The 12,262-nt window shown below is 43.2% G+C and overlaps 1 protein-coding gene across 2 annotated transcripts; it reads left to right on the top strand.

The window, feature by feature from the left end:
- Window positions 1–48: 48 nt before the first annotated feature.
- On the top strand, window positions 49–12,210 carry mio (missing oocyte). Of its 2 annotated transcripts, none has more exons than XM_053754207.1 (17): window positions 49–276; window positions 480–674; window positions 1,117–1,266; window positions 1,520–1,672; window positions 2,402–2,597; window positions 3,053–3,149; window positions 4,245–4,422; window positions 4,660–4,835; window positions 5,955–6,048; window positions 6,586–6,774; window positions 7,984–8,141; window positions 8,427–8,585; window positions 8,928–9,123; window positions 9,891–9,978; window positions 10,484–10,688; window positions 11,144–11,304; window positions 11,670–12,210. In XM_053754207.1, the coding sequence occupies exons 1-17, from the start codon at window positions 153–155 to the stop codon at window positions 11,740–11,742; spliced, it is 2,592 nt and encodes an 863-aa protein (XP_053610182.1). In that variant the 5' UTR covers window positions 49–152; the 3' UTR covers window positions 11,743–12,210. The 2 variants fall into 2 exon arrangements, with proteins under 2 accessions (XP_053610182.1, XP_053610181.1); XM_053754206.1 differs by having other exon boundaries at window positions 11,141–11,304.
- The last annotated feature ends 52 nt before the right edge of the window (window positions 12,211–12,262 follow it).

Genomic DNA, 12,262 nt, shown 5'->3' with positions numbered 1-12,262 from the left:
TTCGCCGAATGTCAATGTCAGCATAGCAAGAACGAAATCTTGGTTGGTAAATAAATAAACACATTTCTCAATATATTATGTATATATGTATCTCCTTTCTTCGTGGATATTATTGTTATTGTTGATCAAGGTAATATTGGCAATCTAACAATATGTCTGGGGCTAAGTTAGACGTAATTTGGGCCCCAGTTCATCACAACAAATTTATTGTTTGGAGTTCGGACATAACCCTATATGAAGTTGCTCGCCTCAAAGACATCGAAAAGAACACAACTTGTAAGTATTTTGCATTTATATAGCATTTTAGTTACTTATTTGCGTTGTCAATTTACTCTGTTCTAATGATCACTAACCTAGTCAGTTGTTTACATAAAAAAGAGTTATGAACCTTTCACTGTTTATAATGTTGAAAAAAATTTGCCTTACTGTTTTTGTTGGAATAGTTTTGTGAAAGTTTCAAATGAAATCTATAATTTCAGTCTCCCAGATCTCATCGACACGAGGAGCGATAGTAGTTGCTTCCCAAAGTGCCAGTAGCGTTCGTTGCGTGGACATCAGTGCTATTCCCGACCAGCCGGAACCTCTGCTCGCCCTCGGACACACCAACGGCCGTGTCAGCCTCACCACTCTCAAACAAACATATGACCCTCTGGGTCTGGTTGGGAAAGAATTTGGTAAATATGCACAAAATATGCTTGTGTTTATGATCTGTTTAGGTGCTTTGTCTCAACCTAATTAAAAAAGGAATGATTTAACTAGGAATGGTTATACTTATAAGATTAAGTACAGACATTATTGCACCAGCCCCATGTAATGGGATAAGGTAAGCCCGATGAAGATGAATTAGGCTGGTGCATCTGTGTCTTGAAGTTTAGAAATTTTATCTACTCTTATTCTTAAAACTGTCGACTAAAGGTGCAGTGACAATATTCTCGTTTAGTTTTTACCAGTCTCTTACTACATAAAAATATATTTGTTTGTTTATTTATGTGGAAAATCACACACATTAAATAGAAAATAATCCTTTAAATATTGGTATGATAGAGTCTTATTGAATTTTCTTGTCAAGTAATAAAAACTTCAGTAAGTCAATATACTAAAAATTTTCTCCTGCAGTGCCGCGGTACCCCAGACTGTGTAACTCAGTGGCGTGGAGTCATGTGGAGACCAACCTACTTGCTGTAGCTCTTGAGAAGTACCGCAATGACCACTGCATCCTGCTGTGGGATGTTAATCAGAGTCCGTCCACATCCAATGAAGCAAGAGGTAAGGGAGAAGAAAAGTGAACATCAATTGACAATCATCATGCAATATTATGCAATGCCAATCCAATATTATATAATTTTAGTGGTTATAAAAAGTACCCTCATAATAATTTTATAGAAAAAATTGTTTTTATATAGCTGTTAGATTAGTTACTTTCATCTGTCAAATTACCTTAGGATATTTTATCAGATAGTGGTGAAACAGGCCCTAATTCACCTAATACAAAGAAATGAAGTGGGATAACTCTCCACAGCGGGAGCAGATGTGCAGAGTCCTCCAGAACAGAAGCCATTCGCTGAGATGGGTCTCTCGGAGACGGCACACAACGTGTCGTGGACCGCCAGCACCGACCGCACACTGCTGGCCAGCATGAACATGAAGCACATCAAGATATTTGACCTCAGGGGTATGTAGCTAACCTGTAACATTTACTAACTTTTGCCAGAGCTATCTGCGGTATGTGTTTGACTCCAGGTCAGTAAATATATGCATGTATATTATCACACTGATGATTCTACACTGACTGAAATTTCATTCATTTTACCCGGTCAAGTAGCCAGTTACGAAACTCAAAGATCACGACCATGTGTGGTGGGCTATGGAATTGAGATTAATTACTGAAACTTTACTACCCTATGGGCCATGACTGAAATCTCCAGTTTATAGTTCTCCCCCTCGTGTGTGGTGGTGTAATGGTTAAGACGCCCGCCTATGGATCCTAAGGTCTCAGGTTCGTATCCTACTCATGCCAAATGAGTTTGTAACCCAATCTGACTCATATACATATAGTAGTTTTCATACCACCACTGGCTTCCGGTGAAGGATAACATCGTGAGGAAACCTGCACATTGGTTAACAGTTTAGTTCCCTAGTGTGTATGCGACTACCTGCCACTAGATGGCGGTAAATAAAGACGTAAAAGTCATGTCAGATGCCTTTAGGCGACTTGAATAAAATCTGACACCAGTATTAGCAATAACACACTCGATATGATGATGAGTTCTCCCCCCTGGTTGAGTTTTATATTGTAAGCAAGATAAGAAGCAGTTGGCACATTCAATGTTTTCCCTTTCTTCAGTTAGTACTTCTGGGAATAGTATTAATTGAAGAAAATGCTCATTTGAAATTATCTCAGATCTATCAAAGAAGGAAGTGAGCGTAGCCAGCACTCGCTACTGCTACGGCGCATGCGCAGACCCCTTCAGCCCGTGGCAGATAGCGTCCCGTGGGGACAACGTAGTGTGTGTGTGGGACGCGAGGAACCTGGAGCGACCGCTGCTGAGCCTGCCGCAGCCCCGCCCGGTGCTCAAGATACAGTGGTGCCCCACCAGGTAAGTAAATAAATAAATATAATATAATATATGTAATCAATATGTATGGAACTAATGTCTGGCTATGTTGTTTCACCTAAATAAATTAATGATTTATTTATTAAACATGGTACAATATGTGATAAATAAGAAGAGTGCTGACTTGATGTCATCAAGGATGATATCCGTGCCAATGGTCTGGCAATTTAGATGTCGAAATCAATGAGAAACAGAGAAAAGATTCCTACTTTTTCTCTCTGCTCCAATGGTCTATGACTAAGGGTGTAACCGGAAAATTCGTATCATACTGATTTTTATGTTTCTGAAAACATATCTTTAATATGCCGAACTGATTGTTTACCCGACTTTACAACCCTTGACAGACTATATTGGCGCCAACAAATTAGAAAAGCCTACCTCACCTAATGTGGAATAGGGCGAAGGACAAGATGCTTACAATATATTGTACCTTTCAGACGGAACCTCCTGATGTCCTTGCAAAGAGACTCCAGCTCGATCAGACTTCACGACATCCAGCAAGCGAACGAGAGCAAGTTGAACAGTGTGGATGTGGTGAGTGCTTTTTGGAATATTTATTTATTTATATAGACATACACAACAGGATACAACGAACACTACGATCTGGACTGAATCCAAAATCGTGCATACACAACATGACAAATTTTGTAAACATAGCTAGGTACTAACACCACTATTTACTTAACTAACGAAAAAGTAAACAGTGACAATCAGTATTTATAGACAAAATTAGAATCATCATACAATCATAAGAAAAGCTTAAAAGTAAAGGCAAGCTTAAAAGGAAGATACGCTTCATTTGTCTCTTAAAAAAACTAGTGTGGGTATCCGCAAAAATGTCGATAATTTCTTTGCCCAAATACAGCTCATTGTACAAACGACACATACGGACGATTGGGTTAAAGTTTAAAAGGTTAAAGTCAAAGTAGGAGGTGTTCTTATAGACCGCCAATACAAAAACTTTCCGACGGTTACGCGTGAGATTTCTAGTGTTAAAGCTAGAAGCTCACTTCACTTCACTTTTTAATTTTATAACTCCATAGTTTAGCCAAACGATGATTTTGCCAATGTCAAGGTTGAGAAAGACACTGTGATTACTACTAAGAATTATAATCGGTTAGAAATTCTACAGCATACTTAGATAGTATAGATAATAGATAGGAGTCAATCTTAAAATGTATGATTTTATGAAGATAAATTAGTATCTTCTGTGCTTATATGTTATCCTAGGTTACTACTCCTACCAGATTCTACCCGTGGTACACGGGTAGAACCTGAAATGGGTTTGGGTACAGTTGGCATCCTCGGCGGGAAGAGTGTATCAAGCGGTATAAACAGGAGCGTGTTTGGCATTTTTTCGCAACAAAAAGCACATTGAGTCAATGCCATAATGTTCATTTTGCATTGTACCGCTGAGCTAGCGGATAGTATCGACTTTATTTTGTCTTTTGTGTTCCTATGTGTGTTGTTTCGTGTACATGAACTTTAAGGATAATTTATAGATGAATATAAATTGTACATACGTGTATTTCTAAATAAATATCTAGAGCCCTAGACAGGGAAGAGGAAGTGAGCCTCTTTTCTCTTCTTCGGTCTTTTCTAAACTTAAATAAAAGGCCATATATACAGGCGGCGGCAGTGGAGGCAGAACTGGAAGAGTTCTCCCGCGGCCCCAGCGTGCTGGAGCGCGACGTGACGCCCGCGCAGGGCTCGGGCGCCGCCAGCGCTCCGCCGCCGGCCGCCGCGCTGGCCGCCGCTTGCTGCCATCCGCAGCACGCGGCCCGGCTGCTGGCCCACACCGACACAGGTGTGTGCGCACTGCGACTCTACTCACTGTTAGAGACTTAGAGTACACTTCACACGATCTACGTCATCATTAGTTGTCAGACCATTGACACGTAATTCCTCTTTGACGACATTCAAGCTAGAGATTGTTGAGTTGATCCCTTCTACCAAAATCAAACATTTATTCCTTACGTAATTTGGCCGTTTGCGCAAGACGTGGTCATATTAGCATAGGTGACAGATGAATTCCCCCTGGCAGGCAACATGATAGACTACACGGTGTGCGAGCGAGTGACGGTGGGCTGGGGCGCGGGGGGGCTGGTGTGGAGCTCGGGGGGGGGCGCGCTGCGGCTGATGCCGGACCACTTCTACGCGGCCGTGCGCGACGTCTCCTACGTCATGAAGGGCCGCGCGCACTCCGACTACGGCCTCAAGGTAATACTGCACTACACTACACATTTAACCCATGAATACACAAAGTTCAACGTCCTCAATAAAATAAATAAATACCTATATTAGGACAAATCACACAAATTGAGCTAGCCCCAAAGTAAGTTCGAGACTTGTGTTATGGGAAACTAACTCAACGTCTTCGTCGTCTTGGACGTCTCAACGTCGAACGATTCAACGTCGGCTTGGATGTAAATCATTTTCTATCATGACCCGACCGAGGATTGAACCCGGGACCTCTCGGTTCAGAGGCAAGCACTTTACCACTGCGCCACCTAGGTATAGAATAGGTCGTCGTCGGTAATACTGCACTACACTACACATTTAACCATGAATCGCGCATGAAAGAGTGGGAACGGTGCGAGTGATATAGCACATCGTCGATCTCAATACATCAGTGAGATTGACGATGTGCTATTTCAATCGCACCGCTCCCCCCCCCCCCCCCCCGGACATTGTGGCGTTCATTGAAAAGTAAGCTTTAAAACGTGCTCTGTAGACATGTTTTACATTGACAATGAATTACGTAATGTTAAGAGTACATATTTAACAGAAGTTAAATATACAATGGCGGTCTTCATGCATGAATTTTTATACATATAGGTTCCTGTCCCAATGTTTGTGTGTTTGTGTAAGATTTGATTACATCTTACAAGTTTCATTTCACCAACTTCCCCTTGTCCTACGGAATTGAAATTCTCCCGTCGCATACATTATTATTTATTTTATTTATTATAATGATAAGCACGACCTGAATGTGCACGCAGGATCGGCTCCCGATGAGGGAACTCCTCAGCGATTTACAGCACAGATTTGTTTTTTTTTTTTGACACCTACAAGATGTCTATGACGAATTGAAATCTTGTGTTAACCGAACACCTACGACGTCGGCCGATCGGTCGACGCTCTATTATTAAATTTTACTTACTTTTAGTGCACATATGCAACTCCACGGAGCGGGTGAATTCTTTAACATAACTATTATACTTAATTGTTTCGTGTAAATAAAGTGAAGGCCTTTACTCTCAACATCAACATCCAACAACACCTGACTCCCCGAATAATACGTGTTATGTGTGTGTGTGTGTGTGTGTGTGTGTGTAGCCGGACCTGTGGCAGAACGCAGACTTGGCGGACGACGAGGCCCTGAGCGCGTTGTGGCACTTCCTGGCGCTCAGCAAGTCGCTCGTCGAGGACGGTGAGTTATGTTAGTTGTGAAGTGTCGGTGACGCGATATTACAACGTGTCGACTTTATCGGCAAAACAAATAAGAATTACAATATTAATTTTGACGATATAATCGGTATTAAGTTAGCTTCTTTCGTTTTATGTAAACTTTATTTTTACAGTTTTTGATTGTGTTTTCTGTAAAAAAATTAATCTATACAAATCTACTGTCCTAAAATAAGACCATTCCGTGTCCATTCGTACGAAGCGACTGAGCGACATAGCCTTGGCGACTGATAGACAATAGCATTCCTAAAAAGCGTTGACGACAGGCATACGGCCGGTTATAAAACACTTTAGATAAAGTCAGAGCAAAATCTTATTTTTAAGACTTCTATTTCGCCGCCATAACACTGAACACAACCGGGAATATCTCAATATGAAAGAAAAAGAATGAAACTAAAAATAATTTGCGAAATTATTTTCTGTAAAGGCACATCGAACATTCTCGAGTTTCTAGAGAATTTGTACCTCGTGAGTTGAGTCCAGACGCATTGTCCGCATGCAGGCTGCATCCGCAACAGCCCGTGGCGGCACCCGGGCGTGCTGAGCGTGCTGACGGACGGCGGCTACCGCTCCGAGCTGGTGCCCTCGCTGCTGCCCGACCTGCCCAACCGCCGCGTGGCCGTGTACCGCTCCTGCGAGCGCAGCCGCGCGCTGCAGCTGTGCGGCTGGGGCTGGGGCTGGGACAACGCTGGTCACTTGTTTTTTTTTATACTACTAAATAGACAAACAGGCATGCGACCCACCTGATGGAAAGCGGTCACCGCAAGCTAGGAACGCCTGCAACGCCAAAACATTACGTGTGCTTTGTTTTTTTTTTTTACATTCTTTTCACGCCCCTTTTGAAGAACCCCATGTTGTAGTCTGTAGGGAAAACCGTGGCAGGGAGATCATTCCATAACCTTTGAGTAAATTCCTTTTGAGGGAGAAAATTCCTTTTGAAGCATACAGTACGCGACACTTTGGACTCCAAGGTATGAGGATGAACTCCCTGACGATGGCCAGAGGTGCGGTGCTGGAAAGTGGCAGTTGGCAACATGTCAAACAGTTCCTCGGAACACAGCCCATTATAGCCATTGAGTGAAGGGAAAACACTTATGTAGCCTGTACTTATATAACATTTATGTATCCCATTGCTAAGCCACGCTTAACGATTCTCTTTCCAACCACTGCTGTCCCGCGCCAGTTGTTGCCAAAGAAACATTATTACACCAAAAAAAAAACATCATCATTGACAGCCTTTTATTTCCCACTGCTGGGAATTGGCCATGGCGGTTTTATCGCTGCAGTATAGTGCAAACTCTTCCAGGCTATCTTGAGGTCTATTCCATTTAGTTTAATTCAATGGATTCTTCCCGACTGAGGGTAATGGTCACAACGACTTTCTTGATAGTTTTAATGGTTGGTTTGACATTGCCTTCACATACTGGATGATAAATTATATCAATTAAAGTGCAGGTTTCCTCGCGATATTTTCGTTCACTGGGAGCAAATTGTGATTGATGATAACTTACTATACATGAGTCAGATTGGGATTCAAACACATTAGTTCGAACCAGGGACCTCTTGGGGCGCAACAAAATATTTAGCATTACATTTTATTGTATGTAGAATTGTATGAGAATATAACGGCTCGCGTCGGTGCCTTATGCGACCTGCAGTGCACCCGATGAAATTGAGATGCGTCAAAATGAAAGTCTCATGGTAAGTCAGATCGTAGAGTTAGATAAATCGTTTATTAATACTCTAAATGAAGTTTGACGTACCCTTTTACAGTATTTACCGTAGGTAAGGTTCATTATTGTTTGCATCCTACATTATTTCTAGTCTTTCTAGTAAGTGTTGACCTTGATTGAATTGTTGTGTAATTGTTTATTGTGACCGTGTGGTGTGGCGTACCTAGTGGCGGGCGTGGAGCGCGCGGAGGCGGAGGGTACGCCGTGCCGCGCGGCTGCGCTGGCTGCCTTCCATCTGCGCCTGCGCACCGCGCTCGACGTGCTGGCGCGCGCGCGGGAGCCGCAGCTCAGGGTCGTCGCGCTGGCCTTGGCCGGGCTCAGCGAGGTATGTGCGGCTACTGTGGAGGAGCTGGCCGGGGCTCTTTACTTCTATGTCAAAAAAATATCATGTCAAGTCCAAAAAAAAAAAAGAAAATCAACATTGAAATTGTAAACAAAAATATAATTCATTATCTTGAGTTTTAAACACGAACACATTCCTGAGCATGTACATTGTCCTTCGAGCCGGATAAATAACATAAATTTGTATCGGGATTTGCCCAGTACGTTTTACACACATCCAAAGATTAAAAATGTTAGGAGCGAATATTTAAAATGTATGTTGCGATAGGAGCGGCTGTGGCGCGAGGCGCTGGCGGCGGCGACGCCGGCGCTGCCGGACGCGTACCTGCGCGCGCTGCTGCACTTCCTGGCCGCGTCCGCGCCGGCCGCGCCGCCGCACGCGCTCCACGCGGCGCCCAAGCTGCACGACGAGCCGCATCTCAGAGAGGTTCTTCTCATTCATAAATCACACATTATCAAAAAAAAACTAAGTTCTTTATTCAATTTAGGACGATATACATCACTTATTGACGTTAAAATCGTCATCAACCATTTTAATGTCCCCACTTCTGAGACAATGGCCTCCGGCCAGAACCAACGCCGAACAACCGTCGCCGTAATCCGGCTGCGATGCTCGGAAGCCATAAAAATAAATAAAAAAAAGCCAGCCTGTCCGACATCAACAGTCTTCTACGCAGCCCGTGAATTTCAAGGCGTCACAACCAAGAAGAAAAGCACACTTAAAAATGAGAGAGACAGATTACAAAGAATAATGCCATACAATTCGTAGGTGCTAGCGGAGACAGAGATGCGTCTAGAAGACCGCGTCGCGTTCGCGTGCATTTTCCTCTCGGACTCGGCGCTGCACGAGTACGTGAAGACCACCAGCGCGGCGCTGGTGCAGCAAGGGGACTTGTCCGGGATGCTGCTCACTGGCGCCAGCACTGAGGGCGTGGCTTTGCTGCAACGGTGGCTCGAAAACACTGGTTAATATATATGTGGGATGTAGATCTATAATTGATGCAAACACTATCTATTTTACACGAAACTTTATTTTTATTTCAGCCATCGACCAAACAAACAACTTACATTGTCCAACATTTTTTACACACACTGACAGTGACAACTGACTTTGACACTGGATGGATTACTAACAGCTAGTGTTACCATACAAAAATTACAAAATTACTATTCCCACATATATATATATATATATCTCATCTGAGCGTATTCCCGGGTGCTTCAGCCTTTGAGTTGAGTCGAAGCCCAGGGTCCGCATTCCTACTTTTTCGTCTCCATTAGGCACGGTCGTCGGCAGCCCAGTTATCAGACCAGTTAATATGACCAACTTCTTCAAGTAGTGATCAGTAGTGTTCCTCGTGACTGAGGCATGTGGCTAGTGTGTGGAAAGAAAACACGATTTTCTTCATAATCAAGCATTTAAAAACGTATAAAACCGACAAGATCGGTGGAGAGGCCTTCGTTTATTTGTTAAGGACAAATAACTTTACATACTAGAGATAATTTAAAATAAGCCTGCCACACTTTGATTTTACATGAAATGTAGTAGCGGCGCTAGTGAGCGGGTTGGCCCAGTCTTAAGGTGGGTCGCTTTAACTTTAGACGTTAACTTTAACCTGCGCAGCAAAAAGTACACCATTTTGTTTTATCGGCGGCGGCGCGCAGGCTAAAGTTAAGGTCAAAGTAGACTGGTGCCATCAACTCTTAATGTACTATGAACGATCGTTACCAGGCGACGTGCAGTCGTGTGCGCTGATAGCAGCCCGGTGCTTCACTGTGGAGCTGCTGAGAGAAGCTAGTGTACAGAATTGGCTCGACAGGTAATGTGATTTCAAGTGTTTTAACCTGCAAACCTAGTTTTTTGTTGTGAGAGAGACAATCGCGTGCCATCTTTTAATAGATACAGCCTCACAATTTGTCTTTAGTTTTCCTGGTTTACTAGATTTTCTTTTTAAAATTACATTATTGAAACTTTTGCAATGATAGTCACAACCAAATAACCACGTGACGGCAACAGTGTAACAATTTGATTGGTTGTCTCAAAGTTTTGACTGTCTGAGTTCGCGATTTAATTTCTTCAATCAATCATATTAAAAATAAAATGAATCTCTATTTCACAATCACTGGTAACATACCGATACATTACAGCTGGCAACTCTGAAGATCAATCAATCAACTTGCGTGTTTCCGTATTTCAGTCGAAAAGCTTTTGTCTATAATTATATTCATTACTTGTAAAAGTCTTGTATAATTACTGGTACGTGCCAAAATGGATTAAAAACAAAAACCGGCTTTGAAAATGTGTTTATTCCCGTGCGATGGCAGCTACCGCTGCGTGCTGGACAGCTGGCGGCTGTGGTGGGCGCGCTGTGCGCTGGACACGCTGGTGGCGGCGGCGGAGGGTGCGGCGGCGGGTGGGGGTGCGCGGCTGGTGTGCGCCGCCTGCTCCTACTGCGGCAAGGCCGTGGCGGCGCCGCACCACCGGCCGCGCCCGCAGCCGCGGCTGCCGCCCCCCGCCGCCAAGATGAAGGTAGATATTTTATTTTAGGTTTCATGTCAACCTTGTATAATATAATCCAGTGATGTATTTTCTTCGTCTTCTTAGCGTATTGACACGGAGAATCATATTAGTGAAGAGGAAGGATTAGGTATATAATTTCTTATGGTTATTGGGGTATTCTTATGGTATTAGGTAACTAGCGTTTGCCCGCGGCTTCGCCCACGTGATTTCCCACGAAAGCAGGAATATTTTCGGTATGAAAGGTACCTTATGTCTCCGTACTTCAAACTGTGCGTATGCAAAATTTCAAGAAGATTGGTTGAGTAGATTGAGCGTGAAGAGGTAGCAAACTTACTTTCGTATACAAATACGAAAGTAAGTTTGCTACCTCTTCACGCTCAATCTTACATATATTACAAAATATTAGTTGGGATATAGACAATAGCAAGTATAAGCTATTTATTGCGAAGTATTCCCCACAGCAGATGTCGTCGTGCCCGCACTGCCGCAAGCCGCTGCCGCGCTGCGGCGTGTGCACACTGCACCTGGGCACGGCGTCGGGCGCCGCGGCCTTCCCGGCCTGGTTCAGCTGGTGCGTGGGCTGTCGCCACGGCGGCCACGCGCATCATCTGCTGCAGTGGTTCCAGTAACTAACTACCTCACTGTTCTCATATCTGTGCACCCGGACCTGATGAGTATTGGTCACCGCAGCCTATACGTGCCTGCAACGCCAGGGGTGTCACACGCGCCGTGAATGAATCTTTTCACGCCCTTTTTGAGGAACTCCATTTTGTAATCTCTAGGGAATACCACGGCGCTCGTTCCTCCTCAGATTAGTGTCAAAGTCCCTTTGATCGCTCCACTGTTACGTAATTTAGCTATGGTAAGTCAATCGATACGAGTTCAGACGAAACTACTTCATAATTCAAACGTACCGTACATTTAATTAACGCCTCGTTATTATTAGATATTTTCCATGCAGTTTCAATAAAAATAGTCCCGTACCCGCAGAGACCACGCGGAGTGCCCGGTGAGCTCGTGCGGCTGTCGCTGCGCCGCGCTGGACGCGCCCGCCCGTCTCTAGGCTCTACGGTCACATGGAACATGGAAGTAACACTACGCAAATACGCACATTAGCCATCATTATACGTTTTTCATTATTTTTTTTAGCGAATCTAAAACAAATATCTATTCAAATTATGCCACTTATATTTAGAGCCATTATGCCCACTGCTGGGCAAAGGCTTCCTTTTTCTCCGGTCTATTGTTAGTGTTCCAGTTTTTGAGATAATGTACTATTATATCTCTCTCACAACCTGGAGCATTTATTGTAATAGTCAAATCGTTTACAATTTTAGAATTTAAAAGTGAATTATTTTTATACCTAGTCTGTATTTCAATGTAAGAGAGAATTTTTATTTTTGTATGTTACGTACTGATTACTTTATATAAGCTCGTTTATAAGACTAACTTGTAAATAAATATGAAGACAAAAGACTAGATTATGGGTTCCGTAAATGTTTAAAAATGAATAAATGAATCGTAAAAAATATCGCCACATTTTGACTTCATTTTTCCCCATTTATTTTCTTAATAAAACAACA

This window comes from Plodia interpunctella, chromosome 13, assembly GCF_027563975.2.
Source record: "Plodia interpunctella isolate USDA-ARS_2022_Savannah chromosome 13, ilPloInte3.2, whole genome shotgun sequence".
NCBI classification, from domain to species: domain Eukaryota; kingdom Metazoa; phylum Arthropoda; class Insecta; order Lepidoptera; family Pyralidae; genus Plodia; species Plodia interpunctella.
Note: the sequence above shows the minus strand (reverse complement) of the source record. Positions and strands in the feature narration are given on the sequence as shown.